The sequence below is a fragment of the Protomyctophum parallelum genome (assembly GCF_964188405.1).
Source record: "Protomyctophum parallelum genome assembly, chromosome: 22".
Taxonomy (NCBI): domain Eukaryota; kingdom Metazoa; phylum Chordata; class Actinopteri; order Myctophiformes; family Myctophidae; genus Protomyctophum; species Protomyctophum parallelum.
Window position 1 is genome coordinate 13,931,249 of NC_139714.1, and position 27,653 is coordinate 13,958,901.

At 43.5% G+C, this 27,653-nt stretch overlaps 1 protein-coding gene across 1 annotated transcript in view; it reads left to right on the top strand.

Annotated features, from left to right (window-relative positions):
• Positions 1-27,653, top strand: part of exoc4 (exocyst complex component 4) — a 165,092-nt gene that overhangs the window by 47,934 nt on the left and 89,505 nt on the right. The window contains exons 9-10 of the mRNA XM_083757731.1: positions 531-676; positions 1,845-1,933. Coding sequence (XP_083613857.1) covers positions 531-676; positions 1,845-1,933 — 235 coding nt within the window. The remainder of the gene's footprint in view (positions 1-530; positions 677-1,844; positions 1,934-27,653) is intronic.

A 27,653-nucleotide genomic window follows, 5' to 3' on the forward strand; every position in this document is an offset into this window, starting at 1 on the left:
ATTTAGCGGTTTGACGGTTCCACAAATACATTTTCACAATTGGTGATGTTTGACCATTTTTATAGTATAGGCCTAGTGAACCCTCGGGGACCCCCACACGGTAACTCTGTCATTTCTCGACCGTTTCGGATGCGGGACGGCTCGCCGGAACCGGGCCGGCACCCTGGCCGTGTTCTTGTGTCGTTGGAACTTGCGAGTACCCCCACAGGGAGTTGCACCACTCACTTCACACGGGTGTGATTTTTAGAGATACATTTTATTAAATTCAGGTTGGGTTTAGAGTTAGGATAACACATTTATATATCAGCTTTAGGTGTTGGAATTAGAGTTAATCATGAAAAATAGCCGACCTATATAATCTTGCGTTGTCAGCATGTAGATCTGCTGTTTTTCTTCTTTAGGCTTACGGTTAAAAATGCCTTCATAATATTGCTGTCCTAAAATGTTGAGGTTGAGGTCCAAGTATTGTATCCTGTGTGTGTGTGTGTGTGTGTGTGTGTGTGTGTGTGTGTGTGTGTGTGTGTGTGTAGGTTCTGCTCATGGATTACCTTGATGTAAAGAACAGCCGCAGTGCGGCCGAGCCCTCTGCCCAGCTCTCCTATGCCAGCACGGGCAGCGAGTTCGCCGCCTTCTTTGCCAAGAAGAAACCCCAGCGTGTCAAACAGCACCTCTTCAAGTAAGGAGCTCATTCTGCCCTTGAATGCCCGCCTCGATGCTTCCTGCTGCTGTTGCACTGGCCATTATAGTGTTGTTTGTTGTGCCATAGAGCACCAAAGTCTGACATCACTGCTACTAGAGGGCGCTATTTCCCCGGGTGTTATTTTTTTGTATTGGATTTCCCAATCTTAGATTGTGTCATATAAGAACTTTGTTCCAGAAATCAACAAACCACCCCTTGGCGCTCTTACTCATATAGATATAGGAAGCATCGACTGACGGTAGAACAGTCCTAATTTATCCAAAGTTATCACATTTAAATTAATATAAAACATACAATCAATCAATCATTATTACAGCCAAGGCCAATATAAGACATACAAAACAATTAAATTCACGCTAATGGCGGGCTCTGAGTTAATTAAATGACTAGTGTGAGAATCTAAGTCAGATCGAGGAACCTTTAATCCTCAGAAGTTGTCGTCCATTTTCACATAAAGTAACTAATAGTAACGCGGCCATTCAAATGTCATTAACTGTCACGACATCACCGACCTGGAAAAAGTAACTAGTTATGTTACTACTTGTCTTGTCTTTGTGTGTTTGGAGTCCTGGTTTCTGTGAACATTGTGGTTTTGGCAGAGCTTGGTTAGAACATGAAGCCACAGCAAAGCAACCAGGTCTAGGAAAAGAAGCGACTAGAGGCCATATGAGCACTTTAAAGGAGAATTCCATACTAGAAGGCATTCTTACCTTTAGTTGTTACGTCCCCACCAAAGAGGTCCAGGTGTTATTTTGTGCAAAAGTGCATTATTGGCTATTTCCCCTACCATAAGCCTCTTTGAATTGAATGGGGATATGGGGTGTTGTGCTAATTCGCTTATTTCCATCGCTCAAAAAATGCACAAAATAACACCTGGACCTCTTTGGTGGGGACATCACGTAACAACTACAAATAAAGGTAAGAAAGCCTTCTAGTATGGAATTATTATTATTTCAAAACAATCTGGAAATAAAATGTTGGAAGATTATAATTAACACAAATCTGTTACAACAGTAACAACACACAGACATGTGTGTGGGGAGGAATTAACTGGCATATCTGAATTAAAAAAATTAAAAAAGCAACAAAATTCCAGCAACAACTGTGGTGCTGACTGGCTCCTCTGCTCTGCGTTGTGTTGCAGGTTCGAGTCGTCATCCCACGCCATCAGCATGAGTGCCTACCTGAGGGAGCAGAGGAGAGAGCTGTACAGCAAGAGTGGAGAGCTGCAAGGTAACCACCATTACCACACATTCTCTTTCTCTTACAACACACCTTTTCACCTTAGGTAACCACGCCTTTTCACTTTAGGTAACCAGTAGAGAGGGAGGGAGACCCGCAGACTGTCACTTGCTGGTTCAAGAGCTTTTTATTTAATGTCAAATGCAGCGTTTCGGTCTTTCGACCTAGCTCAGGCCTGAGGAAGGTCGAAAGAAAAAAAAGGGGAATATTTGTGAAACATTTTATTTCCATACTCTGCACCCCAGTATTGGTTGGTTGGGAGGGGATCCGATTTGTATAAGCCTTGCCTTGGTGTGACTGTACTAAACAGGCATAGAGCCCCGCTCTCCACTGGCCGCTGCGTGGCCCGCGTTTCAAAAATGAGTAGTGGAACTTCAGCATTTCTAGTTGAGGACCCCTGTCCTATAGTTGCGAACGCAGTGAGCCACTTACTATGACAGCAGGGGCTGAGTGTCTGTGTGTGTGTGTGTCACGCTGTGTGGTGTCACGCTGTTACACCACCGGCCCGCCACCAGAGGGCGCAGCTGTGGCACGCACGCACGCACGCACACACACACACACACACACACACACACACAGGGCGCAGATGTAGCACACACACACACAACCACACACACACGAGCTGCGTTCGCTTCACGCGTTTGCGCGTCTTACTTGTATTATACCCAGTCCTGATGGTGGCGGTAACTTCATCATTATGCCGATTTTGACCGAATAGAGGGAATCTGGTGATGTCATTTCCGCCCCAACGGATCACAACATCCGCTAGCTTTCTTCACTGTGTTACACAGTCCGATGTCCGGGATGCTAAGCTATCTTTGTTTATTTTAATAACTATGTTAAATTAAGCTCTAATCAAGCCCGAAATATCGCATTTTACGCAGCGATGCACATAAAGACCGCGCACGCGTGTGTGAGAAAGCGTGCACGTGAGGATTTCGGCCGGTTTTAGGTAGATTACATCGGCTGTTAGCCAAACAAGCTAAAGGTTGCTACATTTTGCTACATTAATTGTCAGGTGAAACCTGACTAATATCACTATGTGATAATTTCTTGTTTATTTTTCATTATTCTAATATCTATATTTGTGAAAAACTTAGACCATAACTGTTGGTATTTTGTGTGATATGAGGCCACATGGTTATTTGAGGAGGCTTTTTGCTTTGATTCCAAAAGCAGCTTAATGACTACAGCAGAGGATCAGCTCATTAAGACCCACCGGCGGAGTCAGAATCAGCTTTATTGTCACATCACAGATTTACAAAGTAAAAGAGTGTGGATCTGGATCAGTTTATCAAGTCCCAGAGCTTAAACCAAAAGTAATTAGTGTTTTTCTTGTTTATTGTTTTATCCCTTTTTTAACTGTATCTCTGTGAGAGTGTTTATTTCTACACTGGCAAGTACAGGGCTATGTTTGAGCCAGAATCATGACGAGTCTCTGTCGCTGTCCACCACTATTAGCCAAGACTAGATTTTCACGATGCTCAGGTATTCTGACACAGTGTATTCTCTGTTTAAAGCCAGGTTTACTCTGCTTTTGTGTTGCCTCTTTCCAATGTGTCAGATAGCTTTCCTTTAGCTCCTTTAGTTCAATGGGTTTTCTATCTGGTGGCTCTGTTTGTGTTTGTGCACAGAGTTCCAGGACCAGCTGGCTGAGGGAGCATTTGCAGAATTCTGTGTGTAGGGTCTCAGTTTGGTGTTTATTCAATTTTTCGAGATCTTGGTTTGCTAACGGTCCCCAGATCTTACAACTATAGAGTCAAATTGGTTCAGTAAGCCAGTTTTAAATTGGGATGTCTATTTTTATGTTTCCTTTGATGGCATAGAAGGCCCTTCTTGCCTTGTCTCTCAGGTTCTTTACAGCTTACAGCTTGAAGTTCCCTGTACTTCCCTGTTTTGCTGATGTTTTAGGTCAAAGTAGGTATAGTTTATTTGTTTGGCAGTCACATCTGTTACACACATACTATACAAGCATGTGCACGCAGGCATGCAGGTACTCAACCACCCACACACATTAATGCACATATTTCACCCACCTCTGTCTCTGTCTCTCTATCTCTGTCTCTGTCTCTGTCTCTGTCTCTGTCTCTGTCTCTGTCTCTGTCTCTGTCTCTGTCTCTGTCTCTCTCTCTCTGTCTCTCTCTCTCTCTCTCTCTCTCTCTCTCTCTCTCTCTCTCTCTCTCTCTCTCTCTCTCTCTCTCTCTCTCTCTCTCTCTCTCTCTCTCTCTCTCTCTCTCTCTCTCTCTCTCTCTCTCTCTCTCTCTCTCTCTCTCTCTCTCTCTCTCTCTCTCTCTCTCTCTCTCTCTCTCTCTCTCTCTCTCACATATACACATATTCCCAGGCTCATTCTGCCTCCAAACTACGGTATGATTATTCTTCGACTTAAACATTCTCCCCTAGTCTTCAAATAACAGCTCACTTTTTTTCCTTTCATTCCTGTGTCAATGCCTGCGAAGAAGGGAAATAACTTTTTTCTTTTTCTTTTTCTTTTTTGAGCGGTTGAACGCCTCGGAGCGTTCATAAGAAGATGAGATTTTTTCCTGGGCTTTTCATTTGGCCTCCTGTCACAATGCACTGCGGAGTCCGCCAGCGTGGTGCGAGACCGCCGCCCGCCCGAGCCCTGAATGGCTGCGGAGAAGAAGATTGAAGGAGTAAGAAAAAAAAAATAATTTAGAAAGTGGAATAAATCGACCGAGATGGAGGGGGGTGGGGTAGTGAAGTGAGTTGAGTGAGAGAGAGAGACAGAGCAGGGTTAAAAGTCTTTGTTCTCGCCAGGGGTCTACCAAATACGCTATTTGGGGGATTTTCTGAAGGATGGAATTATAAAAAATACACACATTTAGATGATTGGGTTGGGGGGGGGGGGGGTACTTTAGAGGTGAGAGGAGTTGAGAGTGAGAAATGGCAGATGTACACTGTACAATAACTCGACAGACAGGATTAGTCTGCGCTTAAGGCTTTGTCACACGTGTTACCTCTCTAGTCACCTGTCCTTAAACACATTAGGGGGGTGGGTAGGAGTGGGGGGGGGGGGGAACTTTGACACGAGAGAGAATAAAGACACCATGCAAATATTTAAGGTAATGCCAGTTGTGCAGTTTGTGCCAATAACAAATCCGTATGACAACTCAATATGGCCAAGTACGGTAATATAATGTGTAAATGGAATGCTTGCAACACATCAAACGATACTCTTTCACACACCATATGATTTATTTAATTTGTTGTATGACAGACGGAGCACCAGACCATTATCCAAACAACACAACATCAAACTGCACCTGTGCCAGTAGCAACATGTGATTTACTCACACATCTACTTTAACGTCTCTGGCGAGTGATAAACCGCGTGAGCTAATGCTAATAATATCCGATCGTTACAATGGTGGTCTGGAGGCTGGTAAACAGGAAGTGAACTTGAGGACAAATCTAAGAAAATCCCCTGGCAAGGCTTAGCTACGCTCCGCTGCCACCTAGTGTGGCAAAAAAGAGTTAAGCATGTGTCAAACACATCGACGTGAGGTCCACATTCGAGCTCCGACGTTGTGATACAGCCGTTTCCGTAAACGGTTAACTTTGGAGCGCACCTGGCATCAGGTGCTAGCCGTTTGCTTGATTCTGCAGCTATAGCTGGCTGATTACAGCTATAGCTGTACTTCTGATTTTCATTTTTTTACTTCTACTTCACTACACCTCAAAGGCAAATATTTACCTTTTACTCCACTATAATTATTTGAAAACTCTAATTATTAGTTACATTGTAGATTTAGATTATTATTACAAAAACCACAGACCTATAGGCTATATATACTTAACATTAGACATTAGACGATCTACAAGCTAATCAGCTTGTTAATCTGCTATTTTCAAAGGATTTTTACCATTTTATACATTTGGAAACGTGTAAAATGGGACCTTCTGCTCTTCTGCATAATGAGTACTTTTGCTTTTGGTACTTTTTGGATTTTTTAATGACACTAATTGACAATGACAATTAAATTTGTAATACCATCTTGTACTACAATAAGGTATTGATACTTTTACTTAAGTAAAAAAATAATAATAGTACTGTCTGTGTGGCGCACGCACGCGCCACTGCCATCTGCTTTTGGTGGCACTATTTTTCTACAGTTATAGAATGCATCACTTCCTGGAGTTTTTTTTTGTCTCTCCCTTTAATAGAGAGATGAAACAGCAGTGCATGTATAATCTATATTTAATGACTTTGTAACATATTCAGATCCACACAAGCTATCCTTAATGGATTTGAAATTAATCTGTAATATCTATAGTATGTGTCTCCTGGGTGTTGTGTATGTGTGCGTGTATATCTCATTACGCATCGCATCGCATACACTCTCATGCATGCTCACATGCACGCGAGCGTGTGCGCACGCGCACAAACAGTGAGTGTAGAAAGGCCTTAATTACTTGCCTTCTCTGCTGAAGCATGTCTTGTATGCTTCAATTAATCCAGTGCTTCATCTAAAGACTTCATTATAGCTCCATATGTAGCTGCATCTGTGTGGACAGCTCTGTGTGTGTGTGTGTGTGTGTGTGCGTGTGCGTGTGTGTGCGTGTGTGTGCGTGTGCGTGTGCGTGTGTGTCAATATGAGGACGATTCTACAAATGCCTTCTAAATCAGTAGTTCTTATTATGCTGTATTTATTTTTGTAGAATGAATTGTTATTATGTATTTTCATGTATTTAATTTTGTAGAACGTATTATAATTAATTTTGTAGGAAGACGAGCTGTCGCCCCAGCTTCAGCTGAATGGGGATCCATTCAATAAACAATTGTTGTCACACTTTCAAGATTTTTCTGAAAAAGTTCAAAATTAGCAGATGTACACGGCTCAAAGCAAGCTTGTATATGGGCCATTCTACCAAATTGGTTCAAATTGCAGTCCCACAATGAAAAAACACATATTAAAAAACAATTTAGTGTTCGATTTATTTTATAGGGAAGTTGAAATAATGAAATTGATTTTTTTTTTTTTTTTTTTTTTTATAAAAAAAACTTTATATAAAAAATACTGTCCCATGTTTTCATGTCACTACCGAAAACACAAAGAGTTTAAGTCCATAATTATATGGAGCCTGGTTTAAGCCACACCCCCACACTCTTCACCAAGAAGTGACAAAGACTCATAAATTATAAACAATTTAGTTTTTTCTGCTAAATGTGATGTTTTTTTCCATGTACATCAGTTCAAAGCTGTATTTTTTGCCTAGCATTGTAGTTAAGCTAAAAACTAGATAAAATTGTCACTACCGAAACAGTCACTACCAAAACAATTAGTCAGTAATTAGTGACATGATGTTTATGCTTTTTAATTCTGATTTCTATTTCATCATGTGGTCCAAAATACCAAAACAAAATGTAAAAAGTGTGTCAGAGAGAGACTGAGAGTGAGAATACAGGCAAAGGAGATGGAGAGGTTTGTTGGGCTTCCACACGACCTAGCACCAAAGTGATCAGGCAGTAGTAGTAGTTTAGTAGTAGCTTGAGCAAATCTAAAGCATGATATGAGTTAATATTTAGCAAAATAGTTAAGTGACTATGGCACCGCATTGTAAAGACAATGCTGTGGTCACTACCGAAACAGTGCAGTCACTACCGAAACAGTGCAGTCACTACCGAAACACTGGTTGTTTTGTCTAAAATCAAAGACCAATATTTTAAGATCATGATTGGTTAGGTGTATGTGTAATGTCAACTACCAATAATGCTGAAATCAATATAATCAACTTTATACATTTTACAAAGAATATCGCGTTTAGATTTGGATTACTCTCAATAATTAATAAAAAATATTAAAATTGTGAACCACCTACTTACATTCTTAAAAATGGTCTGTACAAGGGGGCATTGATTTTTTTTTGGATTAAAATAAGTATCTTTATTCAAAGGTAAAAGTCTATGTTTCGGCCCAGGCCGTAGCGTAACGGTCTGGGCACCGGACTGGTAATCCAGTCGCAGTGTGCCGCGGGTTCGACTCCCGGACCCGACACGGCCTTTACTGCATGTCATCCCCCCATCTCTCTCCCGTTTCCTGTCAGCCTACTGTCTGTCCCTTCAAAAATCAATAAAAGGCGTAAGCCGCAAAAAGATATCTTAAAAAAAAAAAAAAAAAAAAGAAAAAAGTCTATGTTTCGGTAGTGACACATTTTGGGAGAGGAAAGATATTCCAATACATTATTAAAATACAATATGATAATTGACTGTGCCTTTACTAAATATGTGTCCATTAGATCTGGTGCAACATGAATATGGTCAAAGTTTTTTCCTAAATAGCATACAAATTTCACACTAGAATGGCCCATATCTGCACGTTAATTTTGTGAGCGGTGCAGTCAACTAAGTGGGGTCGCATTGGAGGGTCAATGAGATGCACACAGATGCATGCACGCACACACCCACACCAGGGAGGAGGGGATAATTACAACCATGTGCTAATAAGTCAACAAGTGTGCTTGTTATTACACCCAGCAGGACACCAGCTACTACTCCACCACATCTCATAGGCAAATATTGTACTTTTACTCCACTATCATTATTTGTAGACTCCAACGCACCGCTCACTTCACATTGCAGGTGTGATTTTGTTTTTTAATAGCCAATGCAAATGTCACTTTCCCGGTTTGAATGGTTTAAATTAAATATAATGCCTTCAACTCAACTGCAATTCCAAGTGCTTGTCAGGGTGGAGGGCCGCGGCCTGAAAAAAGGTTAAGAACCAATCTGTTATATGCTAGCATTTTCAAAAGTCGCAAAGATTGTGTGTGAGTGTGTATTGGTGCATGTGCCCCGAGTGTCACAGAGTGAACATTTAATCACACTATGAATAAATGATGAACGTATATACACAGGTTTGTTATTAGACTTCCATATGGCTTCCATATGCCTCTCAACCTCCTGACCTTTTGATATTTGACGCTCCGAAGGGGCCGCCGAAAGGCCCTGCATGCTGGCCGGCAGGGGAGGGGAAGTGACGCGTGAATAATATCTCAATAACTACATTTATATATTTCTTTCCATATGAATCAGTAACTAATTTATAGCACTTTTCCTCCCATTCGTGGAGGAACTAGGTCCAGGTCCAGGTTTGTCGCTTGTCGTGTTGTGAACGATATTGCTTTGACCCCTTATGTCACACGGCTGAGACCACCTGTCAAATGCACACCGCCATCTGCACATACAGTAATATGCACATAATAAACATCTCCCCACTCTCCACTGAAAGCACACACACACACAGACACACACACACGGTCACAATAAATCCATGTAGCAAATCTGTTTTCACACACTTCCGCTCCGTGTCTCCTTTTGATATTGAAAACAGAGTGGTTCGCGAGGGGTCTGGCCCGGCCTGCCGCCTCCCCCTCCTCGTCCAATCTAGTTCCACAAAGATCTCATTTCTTCCAAACCGCTTCAAGAGACCAACCACCCACCTGAAGCAGACGAGAGCCAGAGTGTTGTTGTGCAACAACAACGGTGCTGAGAGGAGAGGAGAGGCACTGGAGTGAGGAGAGAGAGGGGATGGGTGGGGATAGGAGCCTGGTGAGAGGAGATGAGAGTCAGTTTTATTTCTATAACGCATTTCAACAACAAGGCAATTCAATGTGCTGTACACAGGACATCCAACCAAGGAACCACACTTAAACAATAAACATAACGGTTACAGTGCAGCAGAGGTGTGTGTGTGTGTGTGTGTGGTTGTGTGTGGTTGTGTGTGTGTGTGTGTGTGTGTGTGTGTGTGTGTGTGTGTGTGTGTGTGTGTGATAGGAAATAAGAGTGGCAGCAGTTTTCTGGGAGTTTGTTCTAAATATGATGTACTTGAATCCCCACATTTATTTTTGGTTTTAGGGAAAGCAGACATACTGTAGGAGAGAGGAAATAGGATAGGAGAGAGGAAATATGATAAGAGAGGCATGGGAGAGAGGAGACGGTGGAGAGCAGTGGCATACTCACTACTCAGTACTGTACTTAAGTATATGCGTAATTATGTATCACTAGGCACTGGCCTACTTGGAACGATGCAAGTTGGAATGCATGCCCCACCCAGTCATGGCTGTGTCCCTCTTATGCCCATATATGGAGTTATTTGTCAGGCATGCCCAAATATAGTCTATGCAGATGTCAGAACACCATTGTGATGTCAAAACAGGCCAGCTCCATAAATGGAGATCTAGGGGTGATCAGGTGTGATCAATGGGCTAATTTGGGCCCTGTCCAGAGCCTGGGCAGAGGCTTTTGTGCTGGTTCCTGTGCCCAAGGCTGGGCACTGCACTCCCTGTGGTGGTGTGGAATGCATGTGTCAAAAGTCGGTGGGTCAAATGGTTCTCGAGTTACGTGGATTACAAACATACTTACATACACACGTACAGAGACTTGGTGCATTTATAGATATAGATGTATTTTACTTTACTGGAGTATTTTTTGCTTCTACTCCACTACATCTTTAGAGGCAAATATTGCCAATTTTCTCCACTACAATTATTTGAAAACTTTAGTTACAATTTCTTTGTACAAAACAAAATAATCCAGCCCTACAGAGTAGATTGGGACAATGAGTACTTTAATAAAGTGCATTTTGAATACTAGGCTTTAACTTGGAACAGAGTATGATGGTATTGATTGAAATTTAGAATATGGAGTAGTTTTTCCACCACTGGTGGAAAGAGGGGAGAGGGGAGAAGAAAGAGGAGGACGGAGGCTGCTCGGGGAGCGGTTAGAAGTGATGTATCTTGTCAAGCTTTATTTGTAGAAGGAGCAAGTCTAGGTGCAAATGGAAAAGCGGTCTACTGGGACTTGGGTTGACAAGGAGTGTGTTCAACCAGAGCTGGATGAATGTGTGTTTAGAAAAATAATAGACGTTGTTCTGTTTATATACTCATTCCACATTATTGCGTTATTGACGTCGTTCACATACTGTAGTTTAGAAAAATACTAATCTTGGACTGTTCTTACACACATACTTTTGAATGCAATAAAACCTAGTACAGTGTGATGACCTCACAGTCGAGACCACAGAGACTGAAAGGTAAAGGTTTCACATCCCAGGAAGTGAAACATACACATGGAACATACTGTTGATCAGGGGTATACAACTAGATTAGGTCGGGGGCCACAACTGTAGAATGATTGTGTGTGGAGGGCCGCACAGCGTGCGCGCAAAGCGTGATTTTAGATTCTACAAATACATTTTGTGTTCAAACACAAATATTTATGTAGGCTAATACATTTGTGCACAGTATGAGCACCACAATACTTGTACAAGTAAATGGTACAGTAAGAGTATAAAACCGTAGTGCGCAGCATTCAAAATAAGAAATAATTGCTTACTGTAAATGACACATCATCATCATCACCAGATTACATGGTATCAGAAGGGCATAGAATGACATACTGGGACATACCAGCATTTTAGGCAGTAAAGGCAGCATTTTCCGATACTGGTATCGGAACAACTCTAGTGACTGTGATCTCTCACTCTGCAGCAATCTTAATGTTCCTCCCCGGTTCCTTACTTCCCTCATGTCAAATCTCTGCTCTTCATTTATTGCTTTGAGTTCAAGGGTACCGGCCGCTCTCGGCTGCGCGGATCAATACTCGACTCCCGTCTAACCTTGCAGTTATGATTTATCATATACCTAAATGGAAGCTGAGATGGAATTGAACTTCCCCAGGAGAGAAGTCAATAATTATTTGGGGATTATAGCACCGGGGATGTCTTAGAAACAGCTTTGCACGTACGGTGCGTCTATGATTGATCTATATAAAAGTCTCTCCTCCTTCCTCTGTCTCTCATGCTGCGTTCACACTGTCGGTGAACATACTCCTACCTCTGTCTCTCATGCTGCGTTCACACTGTCAGCGACCCCCCCTCACCTCTCCCTCTGATGGCGTTAAAATGCCTGATTTAGACTTGGCTGTGCAACACGCTGTGAGCTTGTAGGTTGGCTATTTTCGGAGAGTGACACCTGCACACAACCAAACTGACTGGTCTTTTAGTTCTACTGGATCTCTTCTCCACTAGTCCCTCCCTAACATGTCAGTCTATTTTTATTATTTGTTGACAAAATTGTCAGTATATTTAGTCATATAGTTTAAGTTTAGTTGAACTTTTATTTAGTTTTTATCTGTGAAAAAAGGTAGTCGTAGTAGTAGTCATACATTTTCCATCATAGTTTTAGTCGACAAAGTCAACACTACTGCGTTCACACTGTCAGCAACCAAAGCTACAGAGCTTGGCCGGCGGAGTTGTCGCAGAGTCGTTGTCGAAGAGTTGGCGTCATCAAGTGCGTGTCCATGTGGGAATGACAAATGAGGAAAAATATAAAAGAGCATAATTATAAAGGATTGGGTTAACAAGAATTTGCCAACGGCAATAGTAATTGTTTTCCCCCTATTATAACCTCAGCAATCAGATTCCCAAGGGATAGACACCCACTCTTGGTCGACACCGACAATAAGCGACTCCGTCTTATGTACTTACTAATTTATTTAGTTAGCGGCATTATGCTATTGGCTTGTACACAGTAAAACCCTCAGTGTTCACGTAAAGTTCACAGTTAAATTAACACAGTAGATATTATCGGCCTAGACACCAAATTTGTGTTCTCTAATATTGATAGAGCGAATTCATATATTGATATTAGATATTGAGATATTGAACACAATAGGATGTTTCAGTACTGGTCTGTTTCGGTGGTTAAAAAACAACCCAAACAAAAAGCATGGAAAAGTTCTCTTATTATAATTTCTTAAGCTCTTAATCCCTTAAGCCTTGGAAGTAAAATGTAAAGTCTAAATTAAAGTGTACATGCATGCTGTGATACAAACGCCAATGGAGACTCTCTCCCAACACTTGTTTTTAATTCTTATTTCCCTACTTGCTTGTTGCCGTTGCAGCACAGGTTGAAATTGATATCCATGAATTATATAGGAGGTAATTTTATTTCCACTAATAATTTACCACCCCGGAGCAGCTCTCCGAGGGAAGGCCGATCATATCAACTTAGCAGGGAAACCACCATTACATCAACCCGTAGATTGGTGCTCATATCAACTTAGCAGAGAAACTGCTCAGACGTTTTCATGTCAAAATGTATACAGTATGTAGCTGATCACCATTCACATGTCGAGGTTGGTTTACTCAACGGAGAGCCCAAAGCAATTCATTTTCATCCATACGGGGCGCCGAAAATGCGGCATTTAAAAACTTGCTTTTTGGGGGATAAATGTGATAGCGTAGCCTACATGCGCTATAGCGAGACAGGACAATTTCCTCCCAATCAGTAATGTGATCTTATTACACTTGATTACATCGCATTACCCACACTGTACATAATTTGGTGTTCATATATTCAGAATGGGTAAGGTCTAGTCAACTGAATCATTCAAAATAAATCATTGATCTGTGTAAATGACATATCATCATGTGATAAATAACATGGTATCAGAATTGTAGAATAGACTGACATACTCTATCCGATACCAGCATTCTAGGCAGTATCGTGTACTTGTCTGATACTGGTGTTGGTATCGGAACAGCTGTACTTGGTATCTGGCGAAGCTTCCTTGAAGCCTGGTTCTGCATGCAGGTCCCATGAGCAAATGTACTGTCATGTCAGTGAGGAGAGGCCATATCTGGCTGGGTTGTGACAGGTTGTCACCCTCTTGTTCTGGTGTCACCTGGCGTACGCGTAACTGCGTCTGTAGATAAAACACAAGGTGCCTCTGTTTGCTTGACAGGCTATTACCGTGAAAGAGAGGTGTGTGTGTGTGTGTGTGTGTGTGTGTGTGTGTACACTTTTGTGTGCGCACATCTTCTCTGTAAGGACATTTATGCATATTGTTACGAAATCATGAAAACACACATGCACACAAATTTGTATTGCCTACTTGTGAGAACAATTTTGCATTTTAGGACACCATTGCAATAGCTGAAAATAGTTATAGTCTACAGTACAAGCTTGTGAGCTATTTTTCCGTCAACAACTATGACGCCAACCCCTAAACCAATCCCATCCCTAAACACAATCTCGTTCAATTTACTCTGCCGTCACTTTCTGCACGGATGATGGTGATCATGATAATGTTTAAAACAACATTTTTCCCCACCTCCTTTTCTGCCCCCCCCCCCCCTTTTTCTTGTGAGGATCAGGACAAGTATCGTAATACAAACGTACACACACACACACACACACACACACAGACACAGACACAGACTAGACAAAGTGCCAATCGGCACAGGTCTCCACCAGGGCAGGTCAGGTTGTGGCCTCATGGTGGCGCTATAACAGGCTGTTGAGGAAGATTTGGGCCGGAGGTTCGTGTTGGAGGGATGCAGGTACAATGTTTTTCCATGTGTGCATACATAAGTTGTATACAGATCGATGCAGTTATAGCTAAAAACAGGAATTGGCCTGTTATAGCGCCACCGTGAGGCTGATTTTGAGGAAAAAATTGTGGCATGTCGTCCTCGGCCTAGTGAAAATGTGCGTGTATAATTTAACGGAAATTGCACACTGTGTTTGTGATTTGTGGCCTTTTTTCGAAATGGACGAATCGTGTGAGCTTTGGAAGCCAATCTTAGCCAATCAGGATGGAAGATGGGAAATGGTGCCGCTCCGTGTTGATCACATGACTATGGAGATAGTGTATACCGATTTGCGTGAAATTTGGATAAAATCTGAAGGAGTAATAATAGAAAATGTGTTTTACATATGTCGGCCTCCTGGTGGCGCTATAAAGAGCAGATGTGAAAAATTCCAGGCAAAGGTTTTTCCTTGGCCTCTAGGGAGTTGGCATACAAAGTTATCCACAGATCCGTTCAGTTAGAGGTAAAAGCACTTTTCGGCCAGTTATAGCGCCACCTTGAGTCTGAGTTGAAATTGTTCATGTGGCATTTTGTCCTCGGCCTAGTGGGAATGTGGGTGCACAATTTCACAGAAATCACGCGATGTGTTCATGATTTGCAGCATTTTGTTTGAAACTGAGCACTCCTGTGAACTTTGGAAGCCAATCTTAACCAATCAGGATGGAGTCTGAGAAATCTGAAAGAGCGGTTTCGTTGAATGGCTCTAGAGAGACTGTGTACCAATTTGCGTGATGTTTGGACAAAATCTGTAGGTGTACTGTGCAAAAACTTGTTTTGCACAAAGCGGACTCCTGGTGTCGCTATAACAGGCCGTTGTGGAAAGTATGGGGCAGAGGTTCATCGTTGGCATCCAGGGAGTGTGTGTGCAAAATTTGGCATCGACCGGGTTAACGGTGGCCGAGATTAGCTGCTCACGGACACACGGACGGACGGACACACGGACGGACACACACACGGACGGACGGACACACGGACGGACGGAGTGCAAAACATACTCTCCCCACATGCCTTCGGCCTGGTGGAGACAATAAAGTCATAGTGGTGGTGCAGTATCTCCTCAGCCAAAGGCCTGGTGATTGAATTAGCGTCGGGGTTGAGATGAGATGGAACGCAGCCTGGGTATATATGGAGGGAAACGCACTGCGCCATGTAGCAGTAATAATAGCAGGTCTTTATGACCCTGGTGATGCATCTCTGTGGTTCTCTACTTCTCAAACATCTTTATTATGTCAAGGAGGGAAGAAACAATCCGCACTTTCTTGTATTTTTTAAGCATGATGATCCGCAGTAGCCAGTCGAACCAAACAAGACGTGTGTTTCCGGGGCTCCCCAGAAAGCATCAAATAATTTAAAATTTTGAATGATTTTCTTAACACAAATCCTCTCTCCTGGCACAAAATCCGTTCAGTTGAGGGGGACTACGGCCAAATACATATCCATTTATTGGGTCCTTCATGCGAAGAAAGTTTGAGAACCACTGTTTCAAGGGACGTTGAGGGCAAAGTGTGCAAAACATTGTATCTGCATTAAACGTCGCTCTATGTGAAGACGGCTTGCTCGTCCTTTGGTCGGCAGGACCTGTGGGCGAACCGTGGGTTGGGAACACTCATGTCAAGGCTGCTTGCTTCAGTCAGACATCTTTGGCCCGACTCACACCTTTCGATCTAGCATACGACATTGATGCATGCTAGATGTATACAAAGGGTGTGATACATCTTGCCCCAATGCATTTCCAATGGAAGTCACATGGTTTGACACAACATTTGTGTTGTACGGTTTTCGGCTGTGTTTCGACTGCCCCCCCACCACTTCATACAACACAAATGTTGTGTCAAACCATGTGACTCCCATTGGAAATGCATTGCGAGCTTGCATCAGCTATACATCTCATACAACAAGCATACATACATCTGTTGCGAAGGTCTGAGTCAGGCCTTTGTGTTGGAAAATGTAGCAGGACCTGTGGACAAACGGGTACATGAGAGCAGAATAGGTTGCAGTGGTGGAAAAAAAAAGTATCTATAGTATATGAACACACGATGGCCAAATGTCCACCACCAGTGAACTTTGCCTTTGATAAGCCGGCAGAATGGCCCGAGTACATACAGCGGTTCGAGAGGTACAGAATCGCTACGAAACTAAACAAAGACGAGGGAGCCGTACAAGTGAGTTGCCTAATTTACGCCATGGGAAGCGAGGCAGAAAATGTATTCCGGTCTTTCGTTTTTGCTCAAGAAGGAGATAAAGAGGATTATTAGTGGGGAAGTTTGACGAGTACTTCGTTCCGAGGAGGTATGTCATTCATGAACGCACGTGTTTTCACCAGCGTGTTCAGAAGCCGGGAGAGAAGGCAGAGACCTTCATAAGGGCTGTGTATGACATGGCGGAACATTGTGACTTCGGTGCAAGCCGGGACGAGAATATCCGGGACCGGATCGTCGTTGGGATACTGGACATCTATATACTATAATGTAGAAATGAAACTCTTGAATTATTGACAAAAGTATTGGCTTCAAATTGTACTTAAAGTATCAAAACTCATTGTGTAGACTTTCAAGTTTTAAAATGTATTAAAAATATTTTGAAAATAGTTTAGTTTAGTTTAGTTTATTTATTAGCACATAGTTATTAAAAAATAGACAATACATATCAATTAAACAAAATACTGTGCAAGGAAATTAAGAAGCCACTGGCTTATTTGGAATCCTTAATGGAAAAGGTCATTAATTAAACGGATTAAAAGTTCAATTAGAACAATACTAAAGAATACAAGTTAACAAAGGGAGCAGCTGTGCAATAAAGAAATAAAAACACAAACTGCAAAAATAGTAAATTTAAAGTTCACAATGGGTCACATCGCGGCACATTGTGAACTTGTAGATCTGCTATTTTCAAATGGCCAAGAATGTATATAGGACTGAAGTGGTTAATGCACTAAATTAGTAGTGTAAATTGTAAAATAAGTACAACATTTGCCTCTGAGACATAGTGGAGTAGAAGTACAAATACCTCAACATTGTACTTGAGTACAGTACTTAACCCTTCTGGACGGGAACCCTTCTTGGGGTTCTGTACAGTATGTACAGCATTAATTCATTAATTATAATTTTTTATGCTGCTATATCCAAATATGGCCTCAGTCAGAATCAGAATATCTTTATTGTCATTGTACAAGACAACTAAATTGATTTGCAGTCCAGCTCAGTGCATTAAAAAAAAATACATAATACTCTATATAAAAAATAAACATTTAAGGCATATTGCACAGTAAGTCCTTTTAGTCCATAAAGTGTCAGAGTTCAAGTGTCAGTGTTTAGAGCTATGACTGCTCTGGGGTAGAAACTGTTTTTCAGTCTGTTCGTCCTTGCCTTGATGACTTTATAGCGCCTCCCTGAGGGCATGAGTTGCAGCAGGTGATGACCTGGGTGGGATGGGTCCTTGAGGACCCATCCCACCCAGGTCCAAAATGGGTTAATTAAATTTACTTTACCTCCACTGATAGATTGTGGCTGAGAGAAAGGGAGAGATAATCGGACAGTGAGCTTCACATTGTCACGGACACACAAGCAGACAAAGGGAGACTTATCTTATCTGACACGTTGTGAACTTATAGATCGGCTGTTTTAGGAGCATCGGGTTGTCCCCTGTTACCATTACCTCCTCGTGCACACACGCTGGCACACACACACACACACACACACACACACACACACACACACACACACACACACACTTCCTCTCGCATGCAGCCATGATCCGAAATATTTTCAACGTCTGCAAATTGTTTTGCACAGCACATTTTCTCCAAAATTACATGACACAAATAATATATACCGTTGGGTGGAAACCTCATAAGTCCATAACTGTTACTTTTCAGGATTAAAAATGCAAAAAATATCAAAAGTTGCATATCGACAAGCTACTCTTGATGCTTTTGTGTGACGCTGTAGTATGATCAAGTAGGGCGTTCTTTCGCAGGAAAAGAAAAACGCAACAATATATTATAATTGGCGATAGCAATGTCGTGCATTTGTTTAACAATGAGCGATCCAAACCTATCTGCCAAAAGCCATGCATTGGTGGACGAGCGGGATATTAATAACCATCTCATTGTCACAGTGCTGCTAGCGTCCATTATAACTCAGACCACCGGGACATTGCTGGCAGTGACACTTTTAATAATTCATCCAGTTCAATTTACACCTGAGGAAGTTATTTATTTATATATTAGGGTTATTCTGGCCTGAAGAAAGGGATCGGGTGTCCTCGGCGCTCCGACTGGTGCCACAGTCTGCCGGCGGTGGCGGCGGATTGCGTCCTGTCAAATTAAGTTTAATAATGGAAGGGTCTAATTAGGAGCCAATCAGACATGGGAACGGTCGGAGCGGAATGGGGCTTTCGCAGGGTTTTGGACCGACTGGAGACTCTCATGCATTATTAAACCGTCCGACCGGGGTCTTGATCTTATTAGTGCAGCGGGTTGCTGCCATGTGTACTCTCTGCCAGCTGCCACACGCGCTCTGCGCAGACAAGCTGACAGGCATGCGTGCATATGTGCAATGCATGCGTGCATCAATGCATGTGTGCACGTGTGCATCAATGCATGTGTGCACGCGGGCATCAATGCATGCGTGTACAGTACGCAGTGTGGTTAAAGAAATAAAATGCCTTCTTTACATGGGATGAGCATGTTGACACGTGCATTTAGGAAAGGGCTATCTGAGGTCATTATTATTAGTAAGTATATATTTTATACTTTGGCTTTTTCCGTAAAACAATGGCAGAACAGGGTTGGTTCTCTTTGATACTAGACATTACAGTGTGTGTGTGTGAGAGAGAGTGTGTTGATGATTACAAGACGGTCACACCAATCTTCCGTCCCTCCTGCCCGCCAGTTCCAATCACAACCTCAAGAGAGCAATCAGAGGTGTCTTTGGTGTGCCTGTGTCCACCTATGTGATCACACACACACACACACACACACACACACACACACACACACACACTCCTTGATGGAAGATTATGAGTGTCGGGTGTTGCATCTGTTGGCGGCCATCCTTTTATCTCCATATTGCAACTTTTAATGAATGCCCTACTTCATCATACAATTGAAACTGTAGTGATTGCCACTACCAATTGTTACTGTTACAGTGCAATATGTGTACATCAACGCACATGTACATGCATGCAACAACACACTCATGTAAATTGGGGATTAGGACTGATCCGTCTTGGGGTCTGTGTGCATTTCCGCTACACCCCTGTAGACACGGATGCACACGGCCTACTGTAGGAGACGTTAGAAGTGTGTTAAAGAAGGCGTCGCCCCCCTCTCTGTCTCTCAGACAGACAGAATACATCACACAGGATCATACCCATTTCTCATCAAACTCAGGAAAGTGGAGCTAATGCAATTTCACTAAGTCACTGCCTGACTTGATTACATGTGGGCTGGTGGCGTATGTGTGCGTGTATGTGTGCGTGTGTGTGTGTGTGTGTGTGAGTGCGCGTGTGCGTGTGCGTGTGTGTGTGTCGTCAGTAGCACGACAGACTGCTGTTTGTCAGAAATCTGTCTGTTCAGTTTCTCTACATAATATGGAACATTGTCAGAGAAGGTGTGATTTTGTGTGTGTGTGTGTGTGTGTCGGCCCCCCTCACATGGGGGACCTGGCGGTCCCGTCATGGGTGTGCAGGCAGGCAGATGGAGGTGTGAGAGGTGTGGGGCTGCTGGGTGAGGGTTTTACAGGAGGAGTTTTGGACACGTTACAAATCGTGTCCGTCTGCCGGGGGCGGGGAAAGGAACCTTTTACAGTATGTTCCCACATTTTATTTATTTATTATTATTTATAATTTTTCACTTTCACTTAAACAAATAAAATACAAATAGGATATAGACTCGCAGAGTTGCGTGTGACACTGACTGCAGTATGACGAGAAAGGAAAAAATAAATAAATTGTGGAGATCCAAGGCTTCTGCCCAACGGTGATGAATGGTGTCCTTCCTGTCTTCGACACACAGCTGCTATCATGCTGATGATCCTAGGACACCCCCCCCCCCCCCCCCCCATTCACACGCGATGTACTTTTGTTTGTTTTGCCAGTTTTGAAAAAGTGCTTGAGTGTGGTATTGAACCAATGTGGTATTGAACCAATGAAAAGTATTAACAAGAGCTTGTGACTAAATAATAAATCCATTGGATTTAGCTTTTTTTGTATAATTTCTGGAAAACCTTTGGACATAAAAAACATACAGTTACGCAGAGATGAATGTACGTTTCCACTCCATAAGATCTATATCAAAACATTGCCACCAGTGTTTCCAGAAGCATGTGGAAAACTTTGTATCACTCTGTCTGTGTGCTCCCTGTTGAGGCCATAATTAAAGGAGAATTCCATGCTAGAAGGCTTTCTTACCTTTATTTGTAGTTGTTACGTCCCCAACAAAGAGGTCCAGGTGTTATTTTGCATTATTGGGGGTTGGGTTTTTGCGCTAATTCGCTTATTTCCATCGAAATAAATTGTAGTGTGCCGCTTGGGATACTATATACATTATAAAGAGAGGATATATACAACACATTTTTGAGCGATGGAAATAAGCGAATTAGCATAACACCCCATAGCCCCATTCAATTCAATGCAATTCATTGAGGGCTTATGGTAGGGGAAATAGCCAATAATTCGCTTTTGCACAAAATAACAGCTGGACCTCTTTGGTGGGGACGTAACAACTACAAATAAAGGTAAGAAAGCCTTCTAGCATGGAATTCTCCTTTAATACATTCTTTGACGCCTTCAGTCTACACATGAATCTAAGCATGAAATGCATTAATACAGCATGAAAGGTGGGTACAAACATTTCACTTGCACTGGTCCATCTTGGGACTTTCAGGAAAATTGGAAAGGCATCACTGAGTGAAAGTGTGACACAGTTCTCTTGGCTCTAGGACGGTCAGGAGTTGTGGAGGTGTGTTGTGGGGTGACGGTCCGCCCTCTGACCTACAGTCACTCTGGAGTCTGGATGAAGTGTTTGAATATTAATGAGCTGCCGTTGAATATTCACCAGCAGCTCTGCTCCCGTCGGACCCCGAGGATCAATAGGGCTTCATCCTTTGTCTGACACTGATGCAGATGTTTAGAGCATGACATTAAATTGGTCACCGTCATCGCAGATACATGCAGCAGTTAATTCATTGTATGTGCGTGCGTGTTTCTATGTCCGTGTTCATGTCTGTATCCGTGTCCGTGTCCGCACGTGTTTGTGTGAATAGTAGACACGTGATGTTTGTGAAAGAGGGAGATATTGTGCGTGTGCGTGACTGTGTGCATGCATACATGCACACGTACTGGTTGGTTGCAGTGTTTTTTGGGGGAAGGGGGGCGAGAAGCGACCATTATTATTGATTGATTAAATACTTTGTTCACAGAGGAAGGAAAGACAGTAATGGCATGTAGGAAGGAAATTAGTTCAGTTGAGGCTCAGCATCTGAGAGAGCTTTTTGTGTAGTTGGTTTTGTTTAGAAGCCTAGAATCAAGTCTCAATAAAATTGGCACCAAAGAAGTGATGGAGAGATGAAGGGATGTATAGATGGAGTGATAGAGAGATGAAGGGATGCATCGATGGAGAGATGAAGGGATGTATTACATGGAGGCTGGGTGAATTCAAACCTCAACCTCCATTTCGACTCGTCAACAACAACGGCACGGCCGTTTGATGCAACGGATCAGAATACAGTACAGTACAGTACACACCATCGTTCTGCAATGCTGTTGATGGGACCAGAGCCATATACTCCACTGTGTGGTCTTTGATTCTGTTGCTTCTGTTTATATGCGACATCTGAGATCTATCTGTGCCTGGAAAAAGGCACAGTGGCAAAACCTGCTCACCCAAGCGCAAATTCAAGACATGGAGCTGGTTAAAAAAGAAAACGCATGCATGCCGCCGCCTCATACGCAGGGCCAGCGTGTGAAGGCTATCGGGATGCTTTCCACACATTCTCCCTCAGTGCTTTGCAGGATAGATGGCTTACAGTATGTGCTGATTTAGCAAAAATAAAGCCTCCACTTTAGATCCTGGCTACAGTAGCTACCTGGGCAGAGGAAACAGGAAAGCAATAGAGGAATCAAAGCAGTCTTTCAATCTAGTCAACCCGTCTGGGTGCATATCCCTCAACTCCAAGTATAAACTGACTGACTTGAAGGCTCCTTTTAACTTGATTAAAATTAATTATGTATTTAGATGTGTTTCATTTAGCCTCCTACGATGCCTTTTGTTGTGGGATTAATTGCTTTTCGCTATTATTCATGTCAGCGTGCCCTGCCATCGGCTATCAATAAACTTAAACCTAACACTATTCTGTCGAGGGTCCAGAGCATGTCACCTCCAAATGTGTTTTTGTTTTTTAAGTAACAAGTTCCATTGAGCAGGCATTGTGCAGTTCTGTACAGGGAACAATGGAGCTGATCTGCATTTGAATGTGTGTGTGTGTGTTATCTTCGCCCGGGCTCTGCAGACTGAGCCTCTTGGACATGGAAATGAGATTGATGGAAAGCTGTGAGCTCTAAGCCGTGAGCTTTTGTTGTGCTTTCATGATGTGAAACCTGGGACATTTGATTTATTAAAAAAAGAAAAACACACACACACCACACACGGATGTGGTCCCCTAATGGCATTCTATTGTCCTTCTGACATCATCTCGTGTTCCGGTCAGTCTCTGTGAGTCACCGTGACTGTGATGGGTTTACAACAGGACGTAATTGATCATCAGACATGCCACTACCAATTAATAACCCACTGAGACCTGAGGCTGATTAGACAAAATAAATACCTTCTAAATCAGTGGTTATCAAACTTAGTCGTGCCAAGGACCCCCAGAATGATATGTTGTGTGCCAAGGACCCACCCCCCACAGAAGAGAAGATTTGGGTTAAACAATGCAAAATCATTCAACATTTTCAAAATATAAAAATTGCAGATATATAAGCTATGCATATGTGCGTGTGTGAGGTTGGTATGGTAACATATTTTAGTTTGACTCCTCAAACTCCTCACTAGTTACGCTTTAGTAACTAGTGATATAGACTTTGGTGTGATATTAGTGTTTTCCCAAGCTTATTTTCTCTGTACTTTGGCCAGCTCGTTCATGTGGCTGACTGTCCGTTGGGGTGAAGCACTTTAGCATTCTGCTGCCTCAAGACTGCAGAGCCTCTCCCCGCTGACCGGCTCTGTCCCCAGCCCCCGTAGGAGTACGTGTCGTGCAGTGACAATTACTATGCTTCCCTCCCTCCGAACACGAGCCAATTGCGTTTGTGTTGACGCTCGACAAAGCCGGAGGCAGAGACTTTGCCACTGCACCACCCGCGAACCACCGATTCCGCGAACGTTGCTTAATACACGGCGCTCATCGTATAATAAATCTAGGAAGGGAGTTCACGGCCACCGGTGTGCTCCTGCGTGCTTGTGCTGTGCTGCGTGACCCTTTGCATTGCCTGTTGGTTGAGGTCACATTGCTACTAGTAGGGGAATGTATAGCTTTAAAGTGAGCCTATATGGTTCAGTTACCGCTGGTGAGTCATGGGCAGTGGTGTAAAGTAACTTAAGTACATTTACTGAAGTACTTTATTTAAGTACAATTTTGACCATGTTAATCTCCATTTCTTTTCATGGATGCCTTTGCAGCATCCTTCGCCGACCCATTCAAAAGGTTTCCAGACAGCCCGAGGTTGGTCATGGCCAGTCGAAATGGCAGTTTGAAAATATCCGATCTACAAGCTCACACAATGCGCCGCGATGCGACTGTACTACTAGACCCAACATGATTTACATCCTGCGTTGTCCTCGCCACCAGCCTCTTGTCCTCCCGACGGAGGCCCACCCCCCTTCCTCCTCCTTTGTGTCGAGGGACAATATCGTAAATCCGTGTCCTGGTTATTCTAATTCGGTTCTAATGAATAACATTGTCTGATCCTCCTCATCCGCCGCATGAGGAGAATATAACACTTTCTGCCTCCAATCCCCACAATTCAGATTCATCCGAGTTACACACGCATGCATGCGCTAATATGAATTTATGTACATGTGGAGCGTGTGTGGCAGCTGTAGAGATCACACCATCGCACACACGCCCCCCCCCCCCCCCCCCCCCCACATGTGTCACATCACACACATGGATATCGCACACACACACACACACACGTGCACGCACACACATAGTGTTGGAAGAAGAATTCACATGATTTTGTACAACATTTACTAAGTTTTCAAATGTTTAACATGTACAGTATACAATTCCAGATCTGCAAGCGCACACCGCACCACAAAGTGACACATTCCTGAAGGAAAAACAATCCTGACCTTTGGAAGGTCTGAGGAAGGGCTGTGGCCCGAAACGTTGGCACTTCAGTAAAGAAATATTTGGAGCATAAAATGGTGCGCGGAATTTTGACTTTATTTTGATCCAGTACCCAGCCTATATAGTTATATGGATGTGCATGTACTTTTTGCCTGTTTGTTCAGCCTCCTCTACCATGTTTTGTTATAATAATCTTAATCTCAAAAGTAACTAGTTTTTACAGTACAGTATTTCCCTCTGAGATGTAGTGCAGTAGAAGTAAAATGATTGAAAATTGGACATAATCCAGTAAAGTAAAAATACCTCTAGTGTACTTAAGTACAGTATAGTACTTGAGTACATGTACTTAGTTACTATCCACCACTGCACTCCCTTGAGCGCACACACGCATGCACAGCGTCCTGTTGTTTGGCTGACGGTTGACTGCATTGACAGAGAGGGCCGCAATTCCTTCTCCATCAATTATATTGATTACTGCTGGATGAGTCTCACTGTCTCTGTGTGTCTCTCTCTCTCTCCATCCTTCCGTCCTCTCACCTCCACCCCACCCCTCGGTCTGCCTCCCGTCACCTCCCCTCTGCCTCGCCTCGCCCTCTCTCCACCGATCTCGCCCGCCACCACCCACCCACGCACTAGCGTCAGGCAGTAGTGATTTTCTTATTAACCCATTCTGGGCGGGAACCCCTGTTGGTGTTTAGCATTATGTTATGCTTTAGCTATTGGAAAATAGCAGATCTACAAGCTTATAGGTCTGCTATTTTTGAAAAGTCGTGAAAATGTGGCACAAATCTTTGAATGTATATTCTTTCAGAGCGAACATTTTTAGCTCAAATCTTTGCTTCTGGGATGGAGGTCCCTGGAACAGCATATTTTCAAATGGGGCCAATTACATATAATGTTGAAATATGTTTTTAATTCTCGACGTCCGGTCTAAATGGGTTAACCCTGTTAGCTGTAGGGCTCACCCATGCAGTAGAGCAGGGGTGTGTTACTGTAGGGTTCACCCACACGGTAATCCAGGGGTGTGTTACTGTAGGGTTCACCCACACGGTAATCCAGGGGTGTGTTACTGTAGGGTTCACCCACACAGTAATGTAGGGGTGTGTTACTGTAGGGTTCACCCACACGGTAATGTAGGGGTGTGTTACTGTAGGGTTCACCCACACAGTAATGTAGGGGTGTGTTACTGTAGGGTTCACCCACACGGTAATCCAGGGGTGTGTTACTGTAGGGTTCACCCACACAGTAATGCAGGGGTGTGTTACTGTAGGGTTCACCCACACAGTAATGTAGGGGTGTGTTACTGTATGGTTCACCCACACAGTAATGTAGGGGCGTGCTGCTGTAGGGTTCACCCACACAGTAATGTAGGGGTGTGCTGCTGTAGGGTTCACCCACACGGTAATGCAGGGGCGTGTTGTAGGGTTCACCCACACGGTAATGTAGGGGCGTGTTGTAGGGTTCACCCACACAGTAATGTAGGGGCGTGTTGTAGGGTTCACCCACACGGTAATGTAGGGGCGTGTTGTAGGGTTCACCCACACGGTAATGTAGGGGCGTGTTGTAGGGTTCACCCACACGGTAATGTAGGGGCGTGTTGTAGGGTTCACCCACACAGTAATGCAGGGGCGTGTTGTAGGGTTCACCCACACAGTAATGCAGGGGCGTGTTGTAGGGTTCACCCACACAGTAATGCAGGGGCGTGTTGTAGGGTTCACCCACACAGTAATGCAGGGGCGTGTTGTAGGGTTCACCCACACAGTAATGCAGGGGCGTGTTGTAGGGTTCACCCACACGGTAATGCAGGGGCGTGTTGTAGGGTTCACCCACACGGTAATGCAGGGGCGTGTTGTAGGGTTCACCCACACGGTAATGCAGGGGCGTGTTGTAGGGTTCACCCACACAGTAATGCAGGGGCGTCCTGTAGGGTTCACCCACACGGTAATGTAGGGGCGTCCTGTAGGGTTCACCCACACAGTAATGCTGGGGCGTGCTGCTGTAGGGTTCACCCACACAGTAATGTAGGGGCGAACTGGTTGGAATAACGTGCTCCTTCCACGCGCTACGTCCAAACAGGGAAACTCCCCCCTGTCAGGTGTAAAGGAGCAACTTGGACACTCAAGCATGAAGGAAGCATGAGTTAAGTCCGTTGCTCTCCCTAGGTTGGCGGAGGGTGTGTAGAGCCCACGATCACATCACAGGATGATTGACACAGGGGTGAAAAATGGGTTACAAAATCGTGGGACAAAAAATAAAAAAATAAATAAAAAAAAGTAATGTAGGGGCGTCCTGCTGTAGGATTCACCCACACAGTAATGCAGGGGCGTGCTGCTGTGGGCTTCACCCATGCATAGATGAGGCTAGCTATACGTACCTCATTGGCCGCTGTAATTCGAATTGATTGGAGCGACCTGTATCGCACAGGCAAGGCAGAAGTCAAGCGGAAGGGTGGAAGGCACGCTGCCACTCAAGTGACTAAGACCTGCCCCCACCTGCCTCTGATTGGACAGACGAGCGTCAGCTCTGTGACGCACACGGAAGCTTCTGTGGCTTCCTTCTCTGCAAGATGGCGCCCGAGATACAGATGCCCCAGAGCCAAAGGAGGCGTCTACCTTTCTATGTCTATGCATCCATGCTGCTGTAGGGTTCATGCACACTGTAAATTATGTAGGAGCATGTGTTTTGATTTGATTTATTATTAAGTAATAACCATACAGACAGACAGTCAGACAGACAGACAGTCATACTGGTCAAAGCATCTTTTGGATAAAACACAATACAATTTTGGACAAATTCACTCTGGTATGTTAAATAAGTCATTTTCATAACAAATATACCAAATTGAGTAGTGCACCCCACCCACGCAGTAGATGCACCCCTGATTTAGTGATTTCACTGGGGATGATAAAGGATGTGCTTATTAATAGCTGCTCCTGCTCTGAGGTCTGTTGTATTGGATGTATTTTC